General features: G+C 39.2%; 1 protein-coding gene across 1 annotated transcript in view; it reads left to right on the top strand.

Annotated features, from left to right (window-relative positions):
* The window catches only part of LOC123234328 (heparan-alpha-glucosaminide N-acetyltransferase-like), a 370,163-nt gene extending 354,213 nt beyond the window's left edge, over positions 1 to 15,950 (top strand). Inside the window, exons 15-17 of the mRNA XM_044660239.1 lie at positions 8,907 to 8,977; positions 12,809 to 12,921; positions 15,769 to 15,950. Of these exons, the coding sequence (XP_044516174.1) occupies positions 8,907 to 8,977; positions 12,809 to 12,921; positions 15,769 to 15,950 (366 nt within the window). The remainder of the gene's footprint in view (positions 1 to 8,906; positions 8,978 to 12,808; positions 12,922 to 15,768) is intronic.
* The last annotated feature ends 5,914 nt before the right edge of the window (positions 15,951 to 21,864 follow it).

The following is a 21,864-nucleotide window of genomic DNA, read 5'->3' as shown; positions in this document are numbered from 1 at the left end:
AACAAAAAAAAGGATGCCATTCAGAGGTTTCTTCCTCCGATACAGATATAGATAATAATATAGATGGCACTTGCTTCCAATTCTCAGATGCTATATTCAGTTGTGACTGGGCATTAAGTCCCCAATGCCTGTCGCAGTCACTGGTCTGAGTTGCTTCTTGTAAAGTAAACATCCACAAATACACAAAGTTATGACCCATAATCAAGCCTAATTCTACTTGACAAGGGGCAGCTGTGGCTCCCACCGTGAAAATAGATCCCATTGTTTTGATCCCATAATGGGCCAGGAGGGGAAAGAGCAGGCAAGTGAGCCAGAGAGTGAGTTGTTAGGAAGACTGTCAGTAACACTTAGCCATGATGAATGAGCAGGGATCAGGTTGCCTTGTCTTTATGATGAAGCCATTGGATAAATTGGGCCAGATCTACCCTTGTGGTGAGGGGGTCTCTAAACTCTGCTTTGGAATTACGTAACTGTTTCTCTGGCAGGCATCTCTCAACAAGCTATAGGAGTGCCAAGGAAATGGAAGCAGGGATATAGAAGTTAGTTCTCATAAACTCTCTTTTGGTAAGGAAGGGTCCAGCACATAGTCTAAGTGCTGTCTCTCTACTAAAGACTCACCTGGCAGATTGGAGGCTCTCCCAAGAGTCTCCTAGGAGAGAGCTGCTAGAGATGGAGAGAACACCCATCTTCTGTAGGTGCTAGCCTGGGAAGCTGAAAGGATACCAGAATCTAGAGCCTTTACATCTCCGTCTTAAAATATATTGTAAAATTTTCTTTTTTTCTTAAATTATGAACTTGACAAATATTCCCAAACATGAACATTTCCCTATACAAAAAACAGGGAATGGGGATCTATGACACCACAAGTCTCTATTGTATACAGCTTTTTCTTTAAAATGTATCTATTAAATTTAACAAGGTAGTTTCTTATGTGCATCCATCCCTTTCTGGTCTCAATGTCCCTATGCTCATCTGTGTCCCCTTCTAAACTTCCTTCAGTTTTTGTTATCTTTTGTAATGTTTCACTATGCATATCTTTTAAAATCTATCAATAATTCATCAATTATCTTTTTTGCTTACACCAGAGTTTTCAAAAATCTAAGTAAATTAGCCTGTGTTTAGATTTCAAAAATGTGTACAAAGTTGATAAATTTTGCATTTTCACACCAAGAAAGCAAGCCCAGGCAAGTTGTCCTCTGCCTTTACTAGACTGATTTAAGCATCCAGCTTTTCACTTCTTTTCTTTTAAATCTTTACTATCTTGTCTTAGTAACTCTATGACAGAATGGTGAAGGCTAGGCAGACAGAGTTAAATGACTTGTCAAAAGTCACACAATTAGGAAGTATCTGAGGCTGGATCTATACGGAAGTCAGCCCACATCCAGGCCTAGTACTCTATCCACTAGGCTACCTAGCTGACCCACACCCATCTTTTTTTTTAAGCAAACACAACCTTTACCTTTAGGTAAACATCAGAACTATTTAAAAATTTGGTAATGACTCTTTTTTCTTAATCTATGGATATTTCTATTTTGTCAGAAAGTCATTTCAAATGGGTCCTTAAATATAGGTGACATAGTAGAAAGGAGTCTCAGGAAGACCTTTGTTTGACTTTTCTGTCCTTCAGTACTTCACTTTGATCCTGGGCAAGTTACTTGATATTCTGAATCCTGATTTTCTTATCATAAAACGGAGATGGTAATGGGATGGTAACGGGGCTGTTGTGGGAGCCAAATGGGAGAATGTATTTTGCACCAGCGTAGCTTTCGATGATAATCAAGCACTTGTTCACATCTGGAGTAGTGTAGTCTCTTCTGGGTACTACTTTGGAAGAGAGGCATTGACAGCCTAGTCAATGTCCAAAGGAAGGCAGCAAGGATAAATATGCCATATCATAAGTGGAATGGATAAATCAACTGAAGATGTCTGGTTTAGAAAAGAAAAAGTTTAGAATGAAATATGCATCTGCTGTCTTCAAATATTTAAAGGACTGCTGTGTAGAAGATGGATTTGACTTATGCTTGTCCCCAAAGGGGAGAACAAGAACTGTTGGGCATAAATTTCAAGGAAGTAGATTTCAGCTCAATACAAGGATTTGTTATAAAATGCAATGGACTGTCTCAGGAGGTAGTAAGCACCTTATCTGTGGACATGCTTAAGAGTTCAAGCCTGGATAATCACCTCTTAGGAATCCAATAAGGGGATTCCTACATCAGGGAAGGGATTGAATTAGATGACCTCTGAGGTCCTTCATCATGCTCAGATTCTACAATTCTGTATCCAATTTTTCAGTCCCAAGATGGGACTGGAGAACACGAGCATTGTGAGCACATGTAATATGCATATAATACACACACATATACCTGTACATGCACCTGTGTCTCATCAGTTCTCTATGTATATGGATCTGCCTCAAAATTGTTCTTCCTTCTCTTTGTAAATCCTATCTCTCTAACATTGAGCTGGGAAGAAACAGCCAAAATAATCAAAGCATCAGACTTAGATGTTTCTCAGTGTCTCAGTTATTTCAGATTGATAGAGAAAACCAAGTCCCTTAAGTGTTCCATCTCAGTGGGGTCTAAAGTTCTTTTAGGAAGGTCAGAAGAATCAAAGGTAAATGGTCTGTTTGGGGATTTGTCATTTTCACTGCTATGAAGGTATCAACCTCCAAAACTTGATTTTAGGGGGACAGAAGACAGGGCTGCCTGTCAAATACTACCTTTCTTCCAAAGACTGATTGCTTTGATGTAAGGCCCTGAGCTCTCTTCTAATGGGAACCTTCCTGGGATGAGTCATTTTAATATTATACATTTGTTCAGAGATCAGTGATTTATATAGAATTGTCTAGAATATCAGAGTTGGAAAGGCTATCTAGGCCAACCTAAACTTGAATAAGAATCTCCTCTACAAATTGTCTTGTTTGAAGTCAAGGTGAAGAGAGGTGATAGAGAAGTAAGAAGGGTATTATTAGCAAAGGAGTTCAATGGAAGCAACAGAGAATTTTAAAACACTGATGAATTGTTCTGATTTCCAATTTTTGCTGGAAGGAGTCTGCCCTGGCAAACACAGAAGAGTGGTAAATTCTCCATTGCCCTATCCTTAAGGATACACGTTCTTGTTTCCATAATTTCCTGCTATCCTGGTCTTGATAGAAAAAAATAATATTGCTATTCCTTTTCTCTCAAGGTAAAGGTTGAAAAAAATCAACAGAATTAGATTTTCAAGAATTGACTTTCCAGTGGTCCCCAGAGCCCTTATTATTGGTCAAAATGAAAAAGTCAATTAAATCTAGCATGTATTAAGCTCCTACTATGTACAAAATACTTCTGGGTACCAGGGAAAACAAAGACAATCTCAAAAAACAACCCCTGACCTCAAGGAACTTCCACTCTGTGGGGATGGGAGGAGATACAACATGCAAGACAAGTCAATACAAGGGAACTTGAGGAGAGCATTAATGAGAAAAATGAGAATGAGAAAAAAGATCTTTCTTATTTAAAGGAAACTAAGAATTTTAAGGAGCAGGTTTAGGGTACAGTACTTTGCAGGAACTGGGGGACAATCTATACAAGGAGAGAGATGGTCGATGAAATGCCAGTTTGAGAAAGAGCAATGAGACCAATTTGAATGGAACAAAGAATGTGTGAAGAGGAGTAATGTGAAATAATCCTAGAAGGTAAACTGGAGCCAGATTGTGAAGGGCTTGAAGTAACAATGTAAGGAGTCTGGATCACATACTAGAAGTGATACAGAACTGCTGAAGGCTTTTGGGTAAGGGGATGACATGGTCAGACCTATTCTTTCAGAAGATGATTTCAGCAGCTGTGAGAAAGACGGATTGGGGAAGGCAAAGGGAGTCCAATTAGGGCGTATTACAACGCTCTGTGGAAGAAGTGAAGAAGGGTTGGATAAAGGTCATGCCCAGTGTTCTTACAAGCAGTTGTTTCTGTTCAGTCTCTAATAACAAGGTTTTTGGGCTCCCCCTTCCCTCCCCAGTGCCTTTTTTTTGTTGTTGTTTTCGATGTATATTTGAGGTTGAATTTCAAACCAGCAGGCAGCCTTTCATCCAAACATGAAAGCCTTATGTTTCAAGTTGGTATCTGCAGTTTTCAACACAGGCATATGATGCATTCAGGCTGTGACATGCCCAGACTCTTGGTGCAACTATCAGTATTGTATTGGAAGTGTGGGGGGAAATAGCAAACACCCTGAGCAGGCAGAATCAATTAACAGCTTGAATTTCCTGAGGATGCTCAGCCTTGGCCCCCCTCCCACCTCAAAAGGGAGGAAAGAGGAGAAAATAGCAACTATTAGGCAAAGGGACCTGGCCTTCTTTCCACACCGCAGTCCTGCTGGAAGTTCTTGTGATGGATGACAAGCTGCTGGCTGCAACCCTTCCACAGAAACCAAAGGTGAAGGGCAGACAGAATTCTCTAAATGTCATCATAAGATGAGCTAGTAAAAGCTTTGCACTAACTGCATCGAGTAAGCATTCTGTGCCCAGGAGAGGGATAGAATCGCAGCTGCATCAGGCCTTGCTGAATTGGCCCCGGCGATTATTCCGTTTCAGTCTTTTGGTGTTTGGAAAAGATTGTCTCATAAATCCAGATTTCAAAAGAGCAGAATGAACATGCTGACTTGGAAAGGACCAAGGGAAAAACTCAAGAGACTGGGGTTTAGAGGCGGGGGGAACACATGTTGCCTCAACTGCTGGCTTGGGTGGGAGATATAAAGGTAGAGGCGGGGGATGAAAACAGAAAAGCAACCCAAAGCAGTTTGGGGAATAACGTTTACTCCAAGTTCACCAGCTCTGTTTACACTTCCTCCTTTTCACACCTCAATTTTGAATAATTCCAGAAGGTATATCAGGAGAAGAGAGATGGAGAGAGGGGGAGGTGGCATTGACTGTTCTACAACTGGAGATTGATGGAGGCTCCAAGTTTGCCCAGTGGTTCTGTGACATGGTCAGTGATTCTTCTCCATCTCTGGTGTGGCAGAATGAGAGCTGGACTTAGAAATCTGAAGACCTGAGTTTAAATCCTAATTCTGCTACTTAATACCCAGGTGATCTTGGGGAAGTCAACTATTCTATCTGGACCTTGGTTTCCTTGCCTGGGAGATTGGCCTGAAGGAGCTTCCAAGGTCCTTTCCAGTTCTTATTCCATCAATTGAGGATGATTTACTTATATCACGCACACCATGTAATGAAAAGAAGACTAGACCAATGTCTAACCACCATTTTTTTTCACATTTATTGTGTCAAATGGGCAAGTCTATAAAATGTCACTTTCCTCATCTATAAAATGGACATAAATTCCTGCCTTGATAATAAGGGCTTTCTGCGAGAGCCATATGAATAATAATAATAACTAATGCACTATGTAAGTATTTGCTATTATTTTTTGTATGATCTCATTTGGACCTCAAAACAACCTTATGAAGTAGATATCACAACCATAATTATAGATGGAAGCTAAATTACTTTCTCATGGCCACATGGTTTAATAAGTATCAGAGGTAGGATTGGAACCCACTTCTCAACAGGATTCAGATCTTCCTTTTATTCTGTTTCATTCTTCTACTACCCACAAACACTTAAAAAGAAAAAAAATAAATACAAATCTTGGCTATTGCTGTGATTAGAAATTTTAGCATAGGGGCAGCTGGGCGGCTCAGTGATTGAGAGTCAGGCCTAGAGACGGGAGGTCCTGGGTTCAAATCTGGCCTCGGACACTTCCCAGCTGTGTGACCCTGGGCAAGTCACTTGACCCCCATTGCCCACCCTTACCACTCTTCCACCTAGGAGCCAATACACAGAAGTTAAGGATTAAAAAAAAGAAAATAAATTTTAGCATATATTGACATTATATCCAAATGCTAAAATCCTTCGGGAAATAAACGGAGATCTGGGGTCCCATATCAACACATGGATTTATTTTTTGAATTAGAAACAAACCTAAATCAATCCATTCATCTTAAGTAAGGCAGGAAGCATCAAGTGTGGCCTGGAAAATGACATGGAAATATCAATGACAGATTTGTGGTTTACAACTAGGTACATAATGCCCCTGTGGACTCAAAAGATCATAAAATTATGGGTTTAGAGGCAGATTTAGAGCTGGCAGGGGCTTCTGAGGTTTAGTTTAATTCCTTTATTTTATTTCATTTTATTTTTCTAAAAAAATACCTTACCTTCTATCTTAGAATTGATGCTAAGTACTAGTTCCAAGGCAGAAGAGTGACAAGGGCTAGGCAATTGGGATTAAGTGACTTGCCTAGGGCCACACAGCTAGGAAGTATCTGAGGCCACATTTGAACCCAGGACCTCCCATCTCTTGGCCTGGCTATCCACTGAAACACCTAGCTCCCCCAATTGAGGTCTAGAGATGTAGTAACTGAAAACAAACTATGTTCTTAGAGTACTCTATTTTTATGTAAAAAGAGATTCTGTGAAAAAAAATTCTATCCTAGTTTTATTTTCTTCTTTTAAAATGTAAATCTGAAATAACATGTGAGTCATCAATGTTTATTATATCTGGCAATTTTTGTTACACAATAGGATAGAACCCAAACTGGAAGAAGCTACAGATTATTTGTGGGAGGGACCCAAGGATGGATTAACAATATAAATTTTCTAATCATCAAAGTTCCTGATCTCTACATCTCCTGTAGCCCTCATAGTCCCTTAGAAAAGACAAATGGTTCAGAAGAAATATTCTCAGAGTTGTAGAAATACATTTTTTCATCTTCTTTGCTATACAGAATTTCTCAAAAATTTAGATCCAATTATTAATTTAAGAAATACCTGCTCTACCCTTTGGCCCAGCAATATCGCTATGGGGTCTATATCCCAAAGAGATCAGAAATAAGGTAAAGGACCTACCTACACAAAAATATTTTAGCAGCTCTTTTTGTAGTGGCAAAGAATTGGAAACTGAGGGGACTAAACAAATTGTGGTATTTGGTTGTAATGGAATACTATTGTACCATAAGAAATGACAAACAGGATGAAGACTTATATGAACCGATGCAAAGTGAAGTGAGCAGATACTGTATAACAGTAACATTATATGATGATCAACTGTGAAGGACTAAACCATTATCAGCAAAGCAAGTATCCAAGATAAGTTCAAGGGACTCATGATGAAAAATGCTGTCACATCCAAAGATGGAACTGTTGGAGTTTGATTGCACATGAAAGCATGACATCTTCCACTTCATTCTTTCATGAGATTTTAAAAAATTATTTGTGATATGTTTCTTCTATCATGACATGAGCAAAATAGAAATAGGTAGTGCATGAAAGCATGGGTATAACATATATCAGACAACTTACTACCTCAAGAAGTGGGAGAAAAGGAGAGAGGAACAAAATTTGAATCCTAAAATGTATCAGAAAAGAATTGTCAAAAATGTTTTCTATTTGCAACTGAAAAATAATAAAAAAATGAGAAAAGAAAAAAGGAATACTTGCTCTAACAATATTGATTCTTCCAAGTCATTAAAGAATGGTAATAATACCTCCTTCACCCCAACTTTTCTGTGTTGTTCAAAAAAGTCTCATCTCTTACATGTTAAAGATGCTCTTTTGTTGTGGATAGAGAGGAGGAGCAGGTTCTGGGGTACTGATTTGTGGAGAAGTAAAGAGTACCTATTATATCCATTTCCAGATGTATGCTTTGGGATTTTTTGAGCCTCATAATTAGCTGAGGAGACTGAAAAGCATAAAATTAGAATCTATTAAAGGTTTGCTAAAGAGAGTTTTGTTAATATTATCTGTGGGATTCTTTGAGCCCAATTATCTATTGGTTTAGAGGTGAAAGCAAAAGAGTACAATAAGCAATTATAATTGCGTAGATAGGATAGTAACCAGTTAATTTGGGCTCAAAATAAACGAATGAAAGAATGAAAGAGTTCTGTCTCTAAGTTGCCAGTGATATTCATTGACAAGAAGTTGGCCTTGGGTTACTCTTTAAGAGAAGATCAAAGGCTCTTAGTAAAGGTGTTTAGCTTTCCTCCTTTGATTTCTACAAATGAATGCCAACAGATTTTATGGGTAGAGGAAGATGCTGGACATAAACTTCCTACATACATAAAATTCCAACACAAAGATATAAGGCCACAATGATTAATATAGCTGTGTCTAAATATGTGTACACATGACTATATTTACTAGCAAGTGACAGCAATTCATTTCCATATCCTGAGAAAGAATAGCCTTTGCAGTTACAAAATTCTAAGATGCATATATAACCTAATACTTGTCATAAGGAGGGTCATAGGACATGGATAGGGATAGGCCTGGACAGTATGGAATCAATGGAGACAATCTTTAATGGACTTAACCACAGAGGGCTAGATTAGATGATCCTCGAAGTTTCTCCAGTTCTAAGATTCTTTGGGTTTCCATAATTTAGAACAGCATGAATATTCCTTAAATTTCAATCCCCTCATTTCTGTCAAATGACTTAGTTCTCCACTCTAGCAACTCAGTTTGAAAGCCCTCTTATTGAGTGTTCTCAAAGGAAAAAAAGAACAAGTGGCTCTAGGATGATCAAAAACACCTGTCATGAAGCACCAATGTCAAAAGGATAATTCCTGGGAAATCTAGCTCTTTCCATCATATGCTTCCTCTTTGAAGAATGCCCTCTGTGACCTGCAGTGACTTTCTCGGAACCATATTCTTAATTTAAGTTGATCCCTGATTTAGACTATGTCTCTGCTTACATTCCTGTTTAGCAATGCAACTCTTAATTTGCCGATCAATGAAAACACTTAAAAATCCAGCATGGACATCTGTCACCTTCTTCATTGCCCAACTCCATCCCAATTTCCATGATTCTCGAAGTAGACCTTTGCTTCTATAAAGCCAGCTATTGACCTGTTTTTCCTTTTGGATTTCTCAGGGGATTATCTCAGCCATCCTAACTCTGGGCACACAGAATGAAGGATTTATTCCAGTCAATAAAAATCTCTGGTAAGTGCTTCTGAATCTATCCAATGAGATTGTGTGAGAAGAGGGACCATCATGACTTTTAGGCAATGAAAAAAAATGCATGGTATGTTCCAACCTTGTTGGGCTTATTGCTTTCCCATGAATAAAGCATCCATTTCCTGCCCTAACCCCTGCATTTGTACATGTACTGGCTCCTGCCTGTATTATCTTCTTTATCTCTGCTTTTGAGTCCACACCTTGCTTTAAAGTAAAGCTCAGGGGCTATTTCCTCTATGAAGTGTTTCCTGATTCCTCCTCCCCCCCACCCTAGATCTTCTCTCATCCCACAATTTCTTGTATTTATTTATGCAAGTTTTGCCCTCTCCCCAAGATGGGCTAAGCTTTTGTTTCTCCCCCTTTTCACTGGCTGATAGTCCCATCCTTTCATTTTATCAAGTTAATAACCAGGGTTGAAATCCAGTGCTCTTTTCACTACAACATACTCCCCTGGTTCTGAGTCCAAGGCTCCCTCTATAACCTAGACAGTGCCATGTTCCTGACTTCTTAATTGATAGAAAAGATTAGGTTGAGGGAAACTTGTTAGGCTCGTCTTTTGCTCAAGAACTAGGTAAAAGTGCTACAGTAAGAACTTAGAGATATGGATCCCATTCCTAGCTCTGCCCTGTGACTTCAGGCAAATGGACCAATCTCTCTGCGTCTCAGTTTCTTTCTGTAAAATGGGGATAATAATTCTTGCCTGGTCAACCTCACAAGGATATTATTTGTATTCTTCAAAGTGTTTTGCAAATTATATAGCACTGGCAAACGCTAAATGTTGACATCCTTTTACATTCATGGCTGTGCTACTATAATAAGGTTTTTCTTGAGGTTATGCTGGATGCTCCACATACACTTAAATGACTAGGCATCAAGTTCCTTTATTAACAGCCACAAGGAAAATTAACCTGCAGCCTCTTTCCCACCATCACTCTGAGTTGCCTCTGAATAATACCTAAAAGTAGGATCCACACAAAGACCTTTCTTCTAAAGTCAGATCTGTCATCTCATTCATCCTCACATCATCCAAGTGAGGTCAAGAAACTTCCTTCTAGTCCTGTCTAGCCTGTGAGGATTTCTAGTACCATAACACAACCTTCTTATAGAAAAGACTATAGTTCTTTTTGATTATTTCAACCCATTTTTCAGGAAAAAAGCTCATTTCTCAAAAAATTAAATTTAACTACTTTGAAAGATGTGAATTTAGGCTGCCTCATCATCCCTTGGGATAATATTTCTGTGTGAGCCTTAAAATATTAGACGCAGCTCTTGATGGCTTTGTAGAAAGACAGATCAGTATGCAAGTCCTATCAGCCCTTGGTGAGGCTCACACTTGCTTTTGAAAGGCCTTCGGGAAGAGCTGGGATAATTACTGATCACTGCATCTTAGAGAAAAGTGAGAAGGTAGGGCCTGGACTAGGCAAGGAATGGGAAACAAACCATGAGTTCCCTTTGGAGCAGCAGAGAGGAAGAAGGTGTTAATATGTACCGACAAGAAACCACTAGGGCTATTTGCTCCATTCAGATATTTGGCAGCCAGAGAGAAAAAGAGCAGGGATAAGTGTTGTAATGAAATATGTTCAGGCTCTGATGTGACCTTAATCTGTGATGTAGTTCCATCCTCCCTGCCAGGCCCCTCTAACAGGTCCACAAGTCCCTTGGTTCCTGAGGCATATGGGTTAGGAAATGATCTCCCCTCACTGTCCCCCACCATCTGTAAAGAAGAAGATATGGAAGGGAAGGAAGAATTACCCTTACTTGACTTCCAAACTGGGAGAGATGCTATTCCCTTTCCCAGAAAGTATATTTAGCGCTCCTTTATCCAGGGTCCAGATTGTTAAAATGGTCTAACATCTGGGGGCTTGGGATGGTGGTAGGGAACAGAGGACCTAAGGTCCTTTGATGGCTGAGATTCTTGAGTTTGACATTATCCATGAAAAGGGGAGAAAATTAATGGAGATGAAAGATGAAAGACTCTCAATGTTTTTCCCCCTTACCTGCTCCCAGGAACGTTCCAGGCTCTGGAGGGAGTCAGTTCCCACAGTACTCTCCCCCACCCCAAACTGGAGAATCTTACAGGATAAATGCTCATTCCCAGAAACCCAAATTCTCTCATCAGCTCTTATGAATTGAGAAAAAGAGCTCATACTTTCAATTACCTCGCATCATGGGGTAGTATAGTATAATGGAAAATAATTCAAGATCAGAAGATCTTAAATCTGATTTTGACTCTGTCACTAACTAACTGTGTGACCTTGGGTAAATCCCTTAATATCTTTGAGCCTCAGTTTCTTCATATATTGAAATGAGGATAATAATCTATTTTACTCAAGGTATCACAAAGGTCAAAACTATTGTCCAAGCACTTTGAGAATTGAAAAAGTCCCATGTTTCAGGTGTTTTCATTCACACTAAACATATACACATATAAATGCACAATCTTTAGGTGAATGAGTATAGCCTATATTTAGCAATCCCCAATCCCCTGTTAGTAAAAGATTGGTCATTCCTCAGGAAAGCAGGAAGCCAATTACATCACAGGAAATCATGGCGCTAAATGCACATAATCATGACCATTCCCAGCTGAGAATTGTAGCTAGAACAAAACATGTGGCTACAAATCAGAGCCAAGCCTTCTTGCTGCAGAGGTCCCCACGAAATGACATGCAGTCATTCTGGAGAGGAGCCAAGTTATTGCTTAATGGCTACAAAGTACTGCAGACCTCATCAAAGAAAATACATTTTCCAAATCCAAGGCCAAACTCAAGTCCAACAGGTAGATCATTTTTTCTCCCTGCTGTAGTTTCAGGCCTATAGATAGACCATCTCTTTTGAACTCTCAAATCCATTTTCCCAACTTGCTTTGGCTACCTAAATGCTGATCCCAGTAAAAATCCTAGGATCTACCATTCTTTCACTCACTCATTCATTCATTCATTCATTCATTCACTCACTCACTCATTCATTCAGCATCCATTATGTGTAAAGCAACTAATGAGACAGAAAGTTGAGTCAGATTCCATCCCTGAACATAGCTTGAATGCTGACTTCTGGAAGAGGCCTTTTTTGATTTCATCTCAATCTTGAAATGATTTTGGATAAATTTAATATATATTTTGCATTTACAAACTTGTGTACATATTGTACTGTCAGTAGAACATTAACTATTTCCTGGAAGGCAGGAACTATTTTATTTTGTCTTTTTTTTTTAATTCCAGGGTCTAGAACAGTGTTTTGAAAACTGTAGACTATTCAATGATTCTCATAGATTTAATTACATTTAGTTGAATTCTTTCTTTCAAGGAGCTTATAACTAGTAATGAAGTTAAAACAGAGGCCCAAATAACTGTAGGGGAAAGTATAGGTTTAAAAAAAGATTTGAGAGTTAAGATGAGGGAGAGATCATATTTAGTTATGGATGGGGACAGAGGCAGAAGTATCAAATTAGGTTTCATAGAGGAGTTGGTTTTGGACATTGACCTTGGAGGATAGCTCAGATTTTAACAAACCAAGAGAAGAGGGGAAGTGGATTCCAGGTAGACAGAAGCATACAACAAAAGGTCCATATTTAGAAAAAACAAGGGTATATTAAGCACAGTAATTGCTGTAGGGCACATAAGAAAAGGCAAAAAGATGGGAAGTGGGCTTTCAAGCTCATGGTCTAGCTGGAGGAAATAAAACCCGGAACAATCAAGCCCACATCTGATTGATCCATACATAGATCATTCATTCAGCATAAGCAATTTCCCATTAAAGTGCTGTCTGCTTGCCCAAGTAGTGTCCATTTCTGACATTTGTATTTTCTATTCCCAACAGGTCTCTGTCCTTTGTCACAACCACCAGCTGTTTCTCCTTTATCCTTCTGGGTCTGCTGTATTATGTCATTGATATGAAGGGTTGGTGGAGTGGCTGCCCTCTTATTTACCCAGGTGATATAGAAAACAAACTTACAATGGGGAAAGGGTTGGCACAGCAGGTCCTTCTTCTAGGTCAAGTGTAGCAATGGAGGGGAATCTCTCTTTTGGTAGTCCCAGATTTATTCTATGCTGGCTTCCAGTTCATGCATAAAAATTTTACTTTCTCTTGTACAAGTTCCCCTTAGATGGAGCAATTGGCCTACTTTTAGGAAGAGAGGGATGGGATTTTAGAGAATGGGTCAAACTTGCTGCCAATTGGATCAAAAGGGTTTGATATTATCTTAGGATATTTGAAGATGTGATTTAACAAACACATGAAATTTTGAGTTTACAGGGTAAATTCCTATTCCAGAAACTCAAATTTCTAAGTCTCTCATCAGCTCCTACAAGTTGAGAAAAAGGGCTAATGTTTTCAATAACCTTGTAACCATGGGGTAGTATAGCATAAGGGGAAATAATTCAAGATCAGAAGCTTGATTCTAGATGAGACCTAAATTCTGTGGGATAGCTCTTCTCTATCCCCTGGAATTTAGAGAAAATGAAAAAATTAAAGAAAATGAAAAGAGAAAATTTTTATTGCCCAATCTTGGTGGCTAGAGGACATATCACATATGAAACTGTTAAGATTGTATCCTTATTGGTAAGTAATAATTTAATAAATAATTGTTGAATAGATGCTTGACACCTAACATTATTCTACACCCTGTAGGGAGGGAGGGGAGAGCATGGAAAAATTTAACATATTCCTACCCAGAAGAGGTTTATGATTTAATGGGAGGGGGGAGCCATTAAATTCAACAAGCATTTACTCTAATTATATACCAGGCATGATATTAGGCACTAGGGATACCCAGACTAAAATAAAATAGTTCCTACCGTCAAGGAACTTATATCCCACAGGTGAAGTAATTGGAGAACAAAATAAGACAAAGGTACAGTTAGATGTTAAAAGATATTCTCCCCCCTCTCCATAGACATCTTCCTCATGGTTTAGATACCTGCCTTCTCAAAGGCTGGAACTTTTTGTAGGTCCTACCAAGGTAGGAAAGTTTTGAGTATGGGCCCAGTTATAGATTATGTGTCTGTCATCCTAGGACAAGTCTAAATAAATTCTTAGAAGGTCATTACCTGGAACAGTAGATAGAGTTCCAGGCTTAGAGATGGAAAGTCCTGGGTTCAAATTTGACCTCAGACACTTTTTTTAGCTGTGTGACCCTGGGCAAGTCACTTAACATTCATTACCTAGCCCATACCACTCTTTTGTCTTGGAACTGATACTCAGGGTTGATTCTAAAAGAGAAGTGTTTTTTTTTTGTTTGTTTTTTGTTTTTTAAAGAAGACTAACATCACCAGGTTATCCAGAAGATTATCCAGTCACAAGAAGTAGTAAGAACACTTACTAAATAAGGATGATAAGAATTTATATTCCTGAAGATATATCAAAATATGGAATTGCTGATGTAGTGTTCTATGATATTGAGGATTATAAAAGTCAGAGAAAACTTTACAAATTACTTGGATTTCCAAAGATGGCAAGTTTCCTTAACCAAGAGTCTAGCCTTACAGCAGAGCATTAGAAGAGAGTAAAGATGAGAAGAGAGGGACTGGGCATGCATTAGGCTACCTGATTGGGAATACCCAAACTATTGTAAGAGGGGAAAAAGAAATAGGGACATTAGGAGTCAATAAAAGAAGTCAGTGAGTTTGTACAGAAAGAGTGCTCAGGGAAACTAGGTAGTTCTGTGGATAGAATTCCGGGTCTGGAGATTTCAGATTCTAGGTTCAAATCTGGCCTCAGACACTTCCTAGCCCTGTGACCCTGGGCAAATCACAATCCCAGTTGCCTTGCATTATTACTCTTCTGCCTTGAAACCAATTATCAGTATCAGTTCTAAGACATAAGGTAAAGGCTAAATAAAGAAAAAAAGAAAGAGTGCTAAATCTGCAGTTAGAGCACCTGGACAAGTCATATTTCCTCTTTTACTCTCCCCTTCAGTTTTCTAATATATAAAATAAGATGATTCCAGGAGATGACCTTTCCAGCTGTGATGATGAGAATATTGATCTAGAATTAGAAGGGACACTGAAGGGTATCTATTTCACCCCCTTCATTTTCAAATGAAGAAATGAAGCCCAGAATATATATATATATTCCTATGAGTTTGATTGGATTGCATTGGATCATAGTAGGGATTCATAGTTCCTGGACACAGGACTTTACTCTGGCTATTCTAGAGATTCATAAGTAAGAATATTTCTAAGATTTCTTACTGCAAGAAGGAGGAACTCCCCTCTTAAACTCCTAGCTTTTCCTGATGTGAATAGGAAAACCAAGAAAGGGAAGATTGCCAAAAATAATCATATGCATTAGATAAACCACCAAGATGAATAATCCCTAAGGACAGTCTTGAAAGTAGTCTTACCTTGGTACCTACTGTGGCTGAACAGCCCCTCCGAGAAAGCTTACCTCTTTGGAAGATTGGTTTCTTTGCTTTCCCATCAAAATGAACAATCAGGAGTTTTTCTGTCTCTTACCATTACATCAGTCCTCCTGATAGCCCAAAGAATTCTTTTGCTTCCAACATTTAAAAATGAGAAAACAATCAGGCTCTATCTGCTCCATGTCTTTTCCCCCTACTTTCTTCTGACCCTAAAAGTCTTCTAGAGGCCATATTTGGCTTCAGTTTAAGGAGGCTCTTCCTCTAGTGGCCTTCATCCCCTGGCTTGCAGATGGGGGGAAACAAGAGACAAGGCTGCAGTTGCTGCCATTCTGGGGTTCTGAACCTTTGGAAAGTGAGTAGTGGAGGAGCTAGATGGTAAGATAAAGTCTTGTCTTTCCTCTCTGCTTTCTTGTTGCAGGAATGAATTCCATCTTGGTTTATGTTGGACACTCTCTTTTGGGTAGCTACTTCCCCTTCAGCTGGGAGATGAAGTCACCTACTTCACACACTGAGCCCCTGGCCCAGGACTTGCTGGGCACAGCAATCTGGGTCTTCATCGCCTTCCTGCTGTTTAGAAAGAATATCTTCCTTAAGATCTGATGCCTGCAAATCAACCCTGAGGTTACAGGGTTCTGTTGGTGAACATCATTTGACTGGTTTTGAGGCCTTGGGGAAGGTGATTTTGGAAAGGACAAGCAAGAATTTGGTCGAACTTTTGGCTCATATCCCAAGTTCCTTAAATCCAATTGAATTATCTGTGCAGAAAAGAACTGTCATTTCTACATGTCTCATTCCAGGAAAGAGTGTCTCATGGGCATGGAGCCAGTCTGATCTCTGCTCCTACTTTAGAAATGAATGGAGGGCTTCAGTGTACAGAGGACTCAGTTCTGGCATGATTGATCCTATAGGAGTTGCCCATTTGGGATATGGGACAATATTATCTTTTTATCAGCTCCCTCCTACCTCCAAACCCCATTCCCTTCAGCAACAAATGACCCCAAAGAGCCCCCTGCAACATGCTCCCCAAAGCAAAACCAAAGACACTCATCCCAAAAAGGTATCTTAGTCTCTACTCAGACATTAAGTGAATTATTTTTTGGTTTTCTTCTGCTATGGGTTATAGAGAAAAGATCAGAGATACAGAATTGATATGGACTCCATCTAATCCAATCTCATTTTCTTCAGTTGTGCAACCTGAAGCTCAGAGGTTAAAGGATTTACACAAAATCTTGTAAATAGTAAATGATAGAGCCAGATTTCAAATTTAGTGCCCCAAATCCAATGCTCCTTCCACAATGCCACAGGTTTCTATATCTAAGCCTTTCTTTTCATCTGTATCCCACCCAAGGCAAAGTAGCAACCCCTGCCCCGTGTCCTTTTCATGGAGATACTGACTCCAAGAGAGCAAAAATTTTTCTTTGATGATTTGGTCATAATTTCAGTCCTCCCAGAACCCAGTTTTATTGCTGCTGGTATTTAGGACTTTATCAAGGACTCTCCTGGGATTCTCATCACCAGGATTAACCAGTATGTTAATAGAACTTCTCATTTGATATAGATACTTTGGGTCCCAAGCCTGTTTAGCCTTCTTTGCCATGACATCAAAGGATTTTACTTGGGGAGGCAGCATCATGTGGTAGAAAGAGCCCTAGGGCATTTTTTGGGGGGAAATTTTATTTAATTAATTAATTTAGAATATTTTTCCATGGTTACAAGATGCAAAGATACATGTTCTTTCCTTCCCATCTCCCCTCCCCCAAAATTCCATTGGGTTTTACATGTGTCATTGATCAAGACCTATTTCCATATTATTGATATTTGCACTAGGGTGATTATTTAGAGTCTATATCCCCAATCATATCCCCATCAACTCATGTGATCAGTTGTTTTTCCTCTGTGTTCCTACTTCCACAGTTTTTCCTCTGAATGTGGTTGATGTTCTTTCTCATAAGTACCTCAGAATTGTCCTGGGTCATTGCAGTGCTGCTAGTAGAGAAGTACATTACATTCAATTGTAGCACAGTGTATTTGTCTCTGTGTATAATGTTATCCTGGTTCTGCTCCTTTCACTCTGCATCAATTCTTGGAAGTTGTTCCAGTTCACATGGAATTGTTCCAGTTCATTATTCCTTTGAGCACAGTAGTATTCCATCACCAGCATATACCACAATTTGTTCAGCCATTCCCCAATGGAAGGGCATCCCCTCATTTTCCAATTTTTTTTGCACAAAGAACTCAGCTATAAATATTTTTGTACAAGTCTTTTTCCCTATGATCTCTTTGGAGTATAAGCCCAGCAGTGGTATGGCTAGATCAAAGGGCAGAACCTAGGTCTTAAAGTCAGGAAACCAGCTTTTTCTAGCTCAACCTCAGATCAGCTAGGTGACTTTGAGCAAACTGTACAAAAGAATCCAAGAATTGGAAAAAGCCTTAGAAGACATGAAGGCTCAACTGAATAAAAATTCCCAATATAACATACAATAGTAATCATTCACATTTCACCTGAAGACACCCATGGGGGGCAGAGATGGCATAGACCCATTGCTTCCCAATTCAACCCCTTCCACCTGATTGCTAAGAAGCATTTTCTTATCTCAAGTTGAAATCGGCTTCTCTGCAACTCTCCTTCACCCCCTTCCTCCCCCACCATTGCTCAAGGTCTTTGCTTTAGGGCTAAACAGAACAAGTCTAATCTTCTACATGACTACCCAAATATCTGAACAAAGATGAGACCTTATTCTCTACCCCACCCCATCTTTCCTTCTCCAGACTTAACATAACCAATTCCTTCAACAGATCCTTGTTAAGTCACTTAACCTTTCTCCATTTTATTATTCTCCTCTATTTAAAAAAAAAAAAGTTTGACCACATGATCTCTAAAGTCCCTTATAGCTCTCGAATTCTACAGGCCCAATCTGGTCTCAACCAACCCTAAGAGAAAATATCAGCCAAAGGCAAAGGGAATGTGTAGGATGAAGGATCAATCCAAATCCTCAGCAGGATGTTCAAGATGAAGGTTCTAAGGCACTGGCCTGAGCTTATCCCCAATTCCCTGTTCAATGTCTTCTAGGCATTGACTAGTTGTCACTTCTGATGTCTGAATAGCTCTTATTGCTTAGTTCTTACAATTTTCCTGTGGGCCTGAGTGGATGAAGGGCTATCTCAGGTCTGAAATCCACTCCAGCTAATCATTCACAGGAAGAAGAATGGAACTGTTAATAAAATTCCTAAGGCATTTTTGCTTCCTGCAGAAATGGAGATTTCTTTTTATTATTATTATGACTAATTGTGTCAGCAGTCAGTCTCTGCATGAACTCAGTGCCAATTAATATGTGCATTCCTCTACTGATTTACTAGTGGCTGTACATATTTGAAGTGGAGAGTTGGGGGGGGGCGGGGAAGGAAGTGTTAGATATTTATTTATCCAGGCATATACATAATATTTCACTAATCTCTGTCCAAGCTGAAAGCTGGCTCTTGGGGTCCCTTCATGTGAGTAAAAGTGATTAATTTCATTATGTCAGGGCCAGAGATGCCTTGCGTTATTTTATTAAGGCTTAAAAGAAATATGAATTGTAGTTCTTGAAGTTGATGCCTCTGTTGCCTATTGAGCCAAATAAAGCCCTCTTTTCCTGAGACCCTCCAGCAACTAAGATATTAGAATTCTCACTGAGACTGTAAGAATCTTGGACCACACTTCAAGAAAAAATATCTAATAATTCCCACTTTGTAAAACTAGAAATGAGTTTACCAAATGCCCTCAGACTAGTAGCAACTCAAGCAATCAATCTAGCAAGAACACACACACCCAGCTCTCCAGTGAGTTGCTCTGGAGAAACAGATCAGTGTATCCTGGGGAAGATGCGTATCCACTAGGAAATAAATAACAAGAAGATATTCCAAGGATCCTATCAGTTAAGATCTTAGTCTAATGAGAAGTAGGTGCAGTTATCCTTTATGCTTTGCAGTACCCTTCTCCCTTCCATAAAAGGGATCACCAGTCACAGTTAGCTAGAGAGGCTTGAGGAGGGGAAGAAAAGGGTCCTTAAGATCCGTTCTGTAACTAAATGAAGAGGGTTGCTCAGCACAAATCTTCAAAGGGAATGGGTTTTCCCCATCTTTTAGCATTCTCTCCAATTGGAAAGTATTCTGTTTGTGAAAAAGGGAACCAAGTTTTTAAAGGAAAGTACCATGCCATCACAAGACCTGATGTTACTTAGACTCCATCACAGGATGGGCAAGAAGAGAGTGAGTCCATAAGCTTTGGACAAACATCCTGCTTTTTCAGCAGGTTAATCGGATTTTTTAATAAAAGACCATGGAAATGTCAGGAAGTCTGAGCAAACAGAGCCGATCTGGAGCTGCAAATTTCAGCTGAGGAAGAGCAACCTGAGAAAAAAATAAATAAAAAGTAAAAAGACAAACCAAAATATGTTTCCCTGATTTTTGTCTGTACTGTCTTCCAATAGAGGCCTCTGCTCTCTGTGGGGACTTTTAGAAAGTTATGTAATAAAAAGAAAAGCTCAGATATTAGAACATTCAGGGAAAAGGTACTGCTGGGGACCAAGGACTGACAAGTACCAGGGATGAGGCAACTAGCTACTAGAAGGGAATGAATGAAGGGTTGCCATGCTCAGGAAAGATGGGCTCTGAGTTGGTTGGAAGGATAGCAAATATAAACTTTTAAGTCAAATTTGGGTTGGGCTCATAGCAGGGTATCTGTGGATTACTATGATTCAAGAGCTGATTTGAGAAGAAAGACTTTTCCCCAATATAGATTCAGAATTAGGAAGTTCATACTAGAACATATATTTAGAACTAGAATACACAGAGACCAATATACTGTGGTAAAATCGAATGTAATGGACTTCTGTCCTAGCAGCAATGCAATGACCCAGGACAATTCTGAGTGACTTATGGAAAAGAATACCATCCACATTCAGAGAAAGAACTACAGGAGTTGAAACAGAAGAAAAACAACTGCTTGAACACATGGGTCGATGCGGACATGATTGGGGATGTAGACTCGAAACTACCACACCAATGCAACTATCAACAATTTGGAAATAGGTCTTGATCAATGACACATGTTAAAACCAGTGGAAATGTGCATCNAGTTGGGGGGTGAAGGGGAAAGTAAGAGCATGAATTATGTAAACATGTTAACTTTTCAAAAAAATAAATATTAATAAATGTTAAAAAAAAAAGAACTGGAAGGGAATGGTTTGAAGAGACAGTGATATTTTTGAGATTGAAACTTTCTTCAGAGGGTTCAGATGAGAAAACCCAGAGGGCTTGTGATAACTTAAAATCACACAGACAGCAGCATTAGAGACTGAATTTGAAGCCTGATCCTCTGATTCCAGAGCTACTGGTATTACAACTGTATCATCCCTTCCCTCAGTACATAACATACGTACACACACATTCTCTCTCTCTCTCTCTCTCTTTCTCTCTCTCTCTCTCTCTCTCTCTCTCTCTCTCTCTCTCACACACACACACACACACACACACACACACACACACAAACACACACACACACATCTGAAAGTGGGTCAAAGGAAGGACTCAACCTTCCACATGACTATGGACTATATAAATACCATCTTATGTGATTTAGGCTACCTGACATCATCCTCAATATTTTAGAAGTTCAGAGATTCATTGATCTATTGAACCAGCAAATAGAACTAGTTTCATCTTCTACTTGGACTCCACCAAGCACACCGAATTAGTCTGCGTATCCTACAGCAACAACTATTTGCCAAATTTAAGAGTGGAAGTTCTGGAGATACCACATAAGGGACCAGTGGGAATTCATTATGCTAAATAGCTACATATAGTAGGGAGGGAGATGGATGGGAATTGAGTCTACTTCATTTCTGGGTTTCTCTCTCTCGGTACTATATATTCAACATGCTGAAGCATTTCTTGGCTCTTCACTGGGCATACCCTTCAGACGGTATAGGTAAAGAAAATCAACCATATCTCAGTCCTATTGAAACAATTTATCATGATTAAAATATGAAGCATGTAAGTGGGTGTCCAGTTAAATATCTGAAAAGGGCAAGAGATGAGAGGTTGTGTTGGAAAGAGAAACAGGATCATAGTCAAATATTCATTACAAAATGAGAGACACACAAAAAGAGGCAAGGCATATGTTTTAGATGTCAGTATTTCAATACTGGAAACAAATTATTGGTTGAACTAGGCAACATATGAGAATTTAATTTGTACTTAAAAACTACATGGGCCAAAAGTCACAGACCTGATTGTATGGTGGTTTAAATTGGTTCTATTTCTAACACTTCATGACTATGTGACCCAAGACAAGTTCCTTTCCTTCTCAGTGCTCTAGGGGTCTCTCTAAAATAAAGTTTAGACAAGATACTTACCTACATTGGAAGAAGTCTGTCCATCTGAGAGTTTTATATGCCAATGTAATGACAGGTCCAGTCCTTGTCTCAATCTATATCTAATTCTCAACTAGCTTTTTCAGCTGGAGAACTCTTAG

Source organism: Gracilinanus agilis, chromosome 2 (assembly GCF_016433145.1).
Source record: "Gracilinanus agilis isolate LMUSP501 chromosome 2, AgileGrace, whole genome shotgun sequence".
Classification (NCBI taxonomy): domain Eukaryota; kingdom Metazoa; phylum Chordata; class Mammalia; order Didelphimorphia; family Didelphidae; genus Gracilinanus; species Gracilinanus agilis.
The sequence above is the reverse complement of the archived record's forward strand: the minus strand, read 5'-3'. Positions and strand labels throughout refer to the sequence as shown.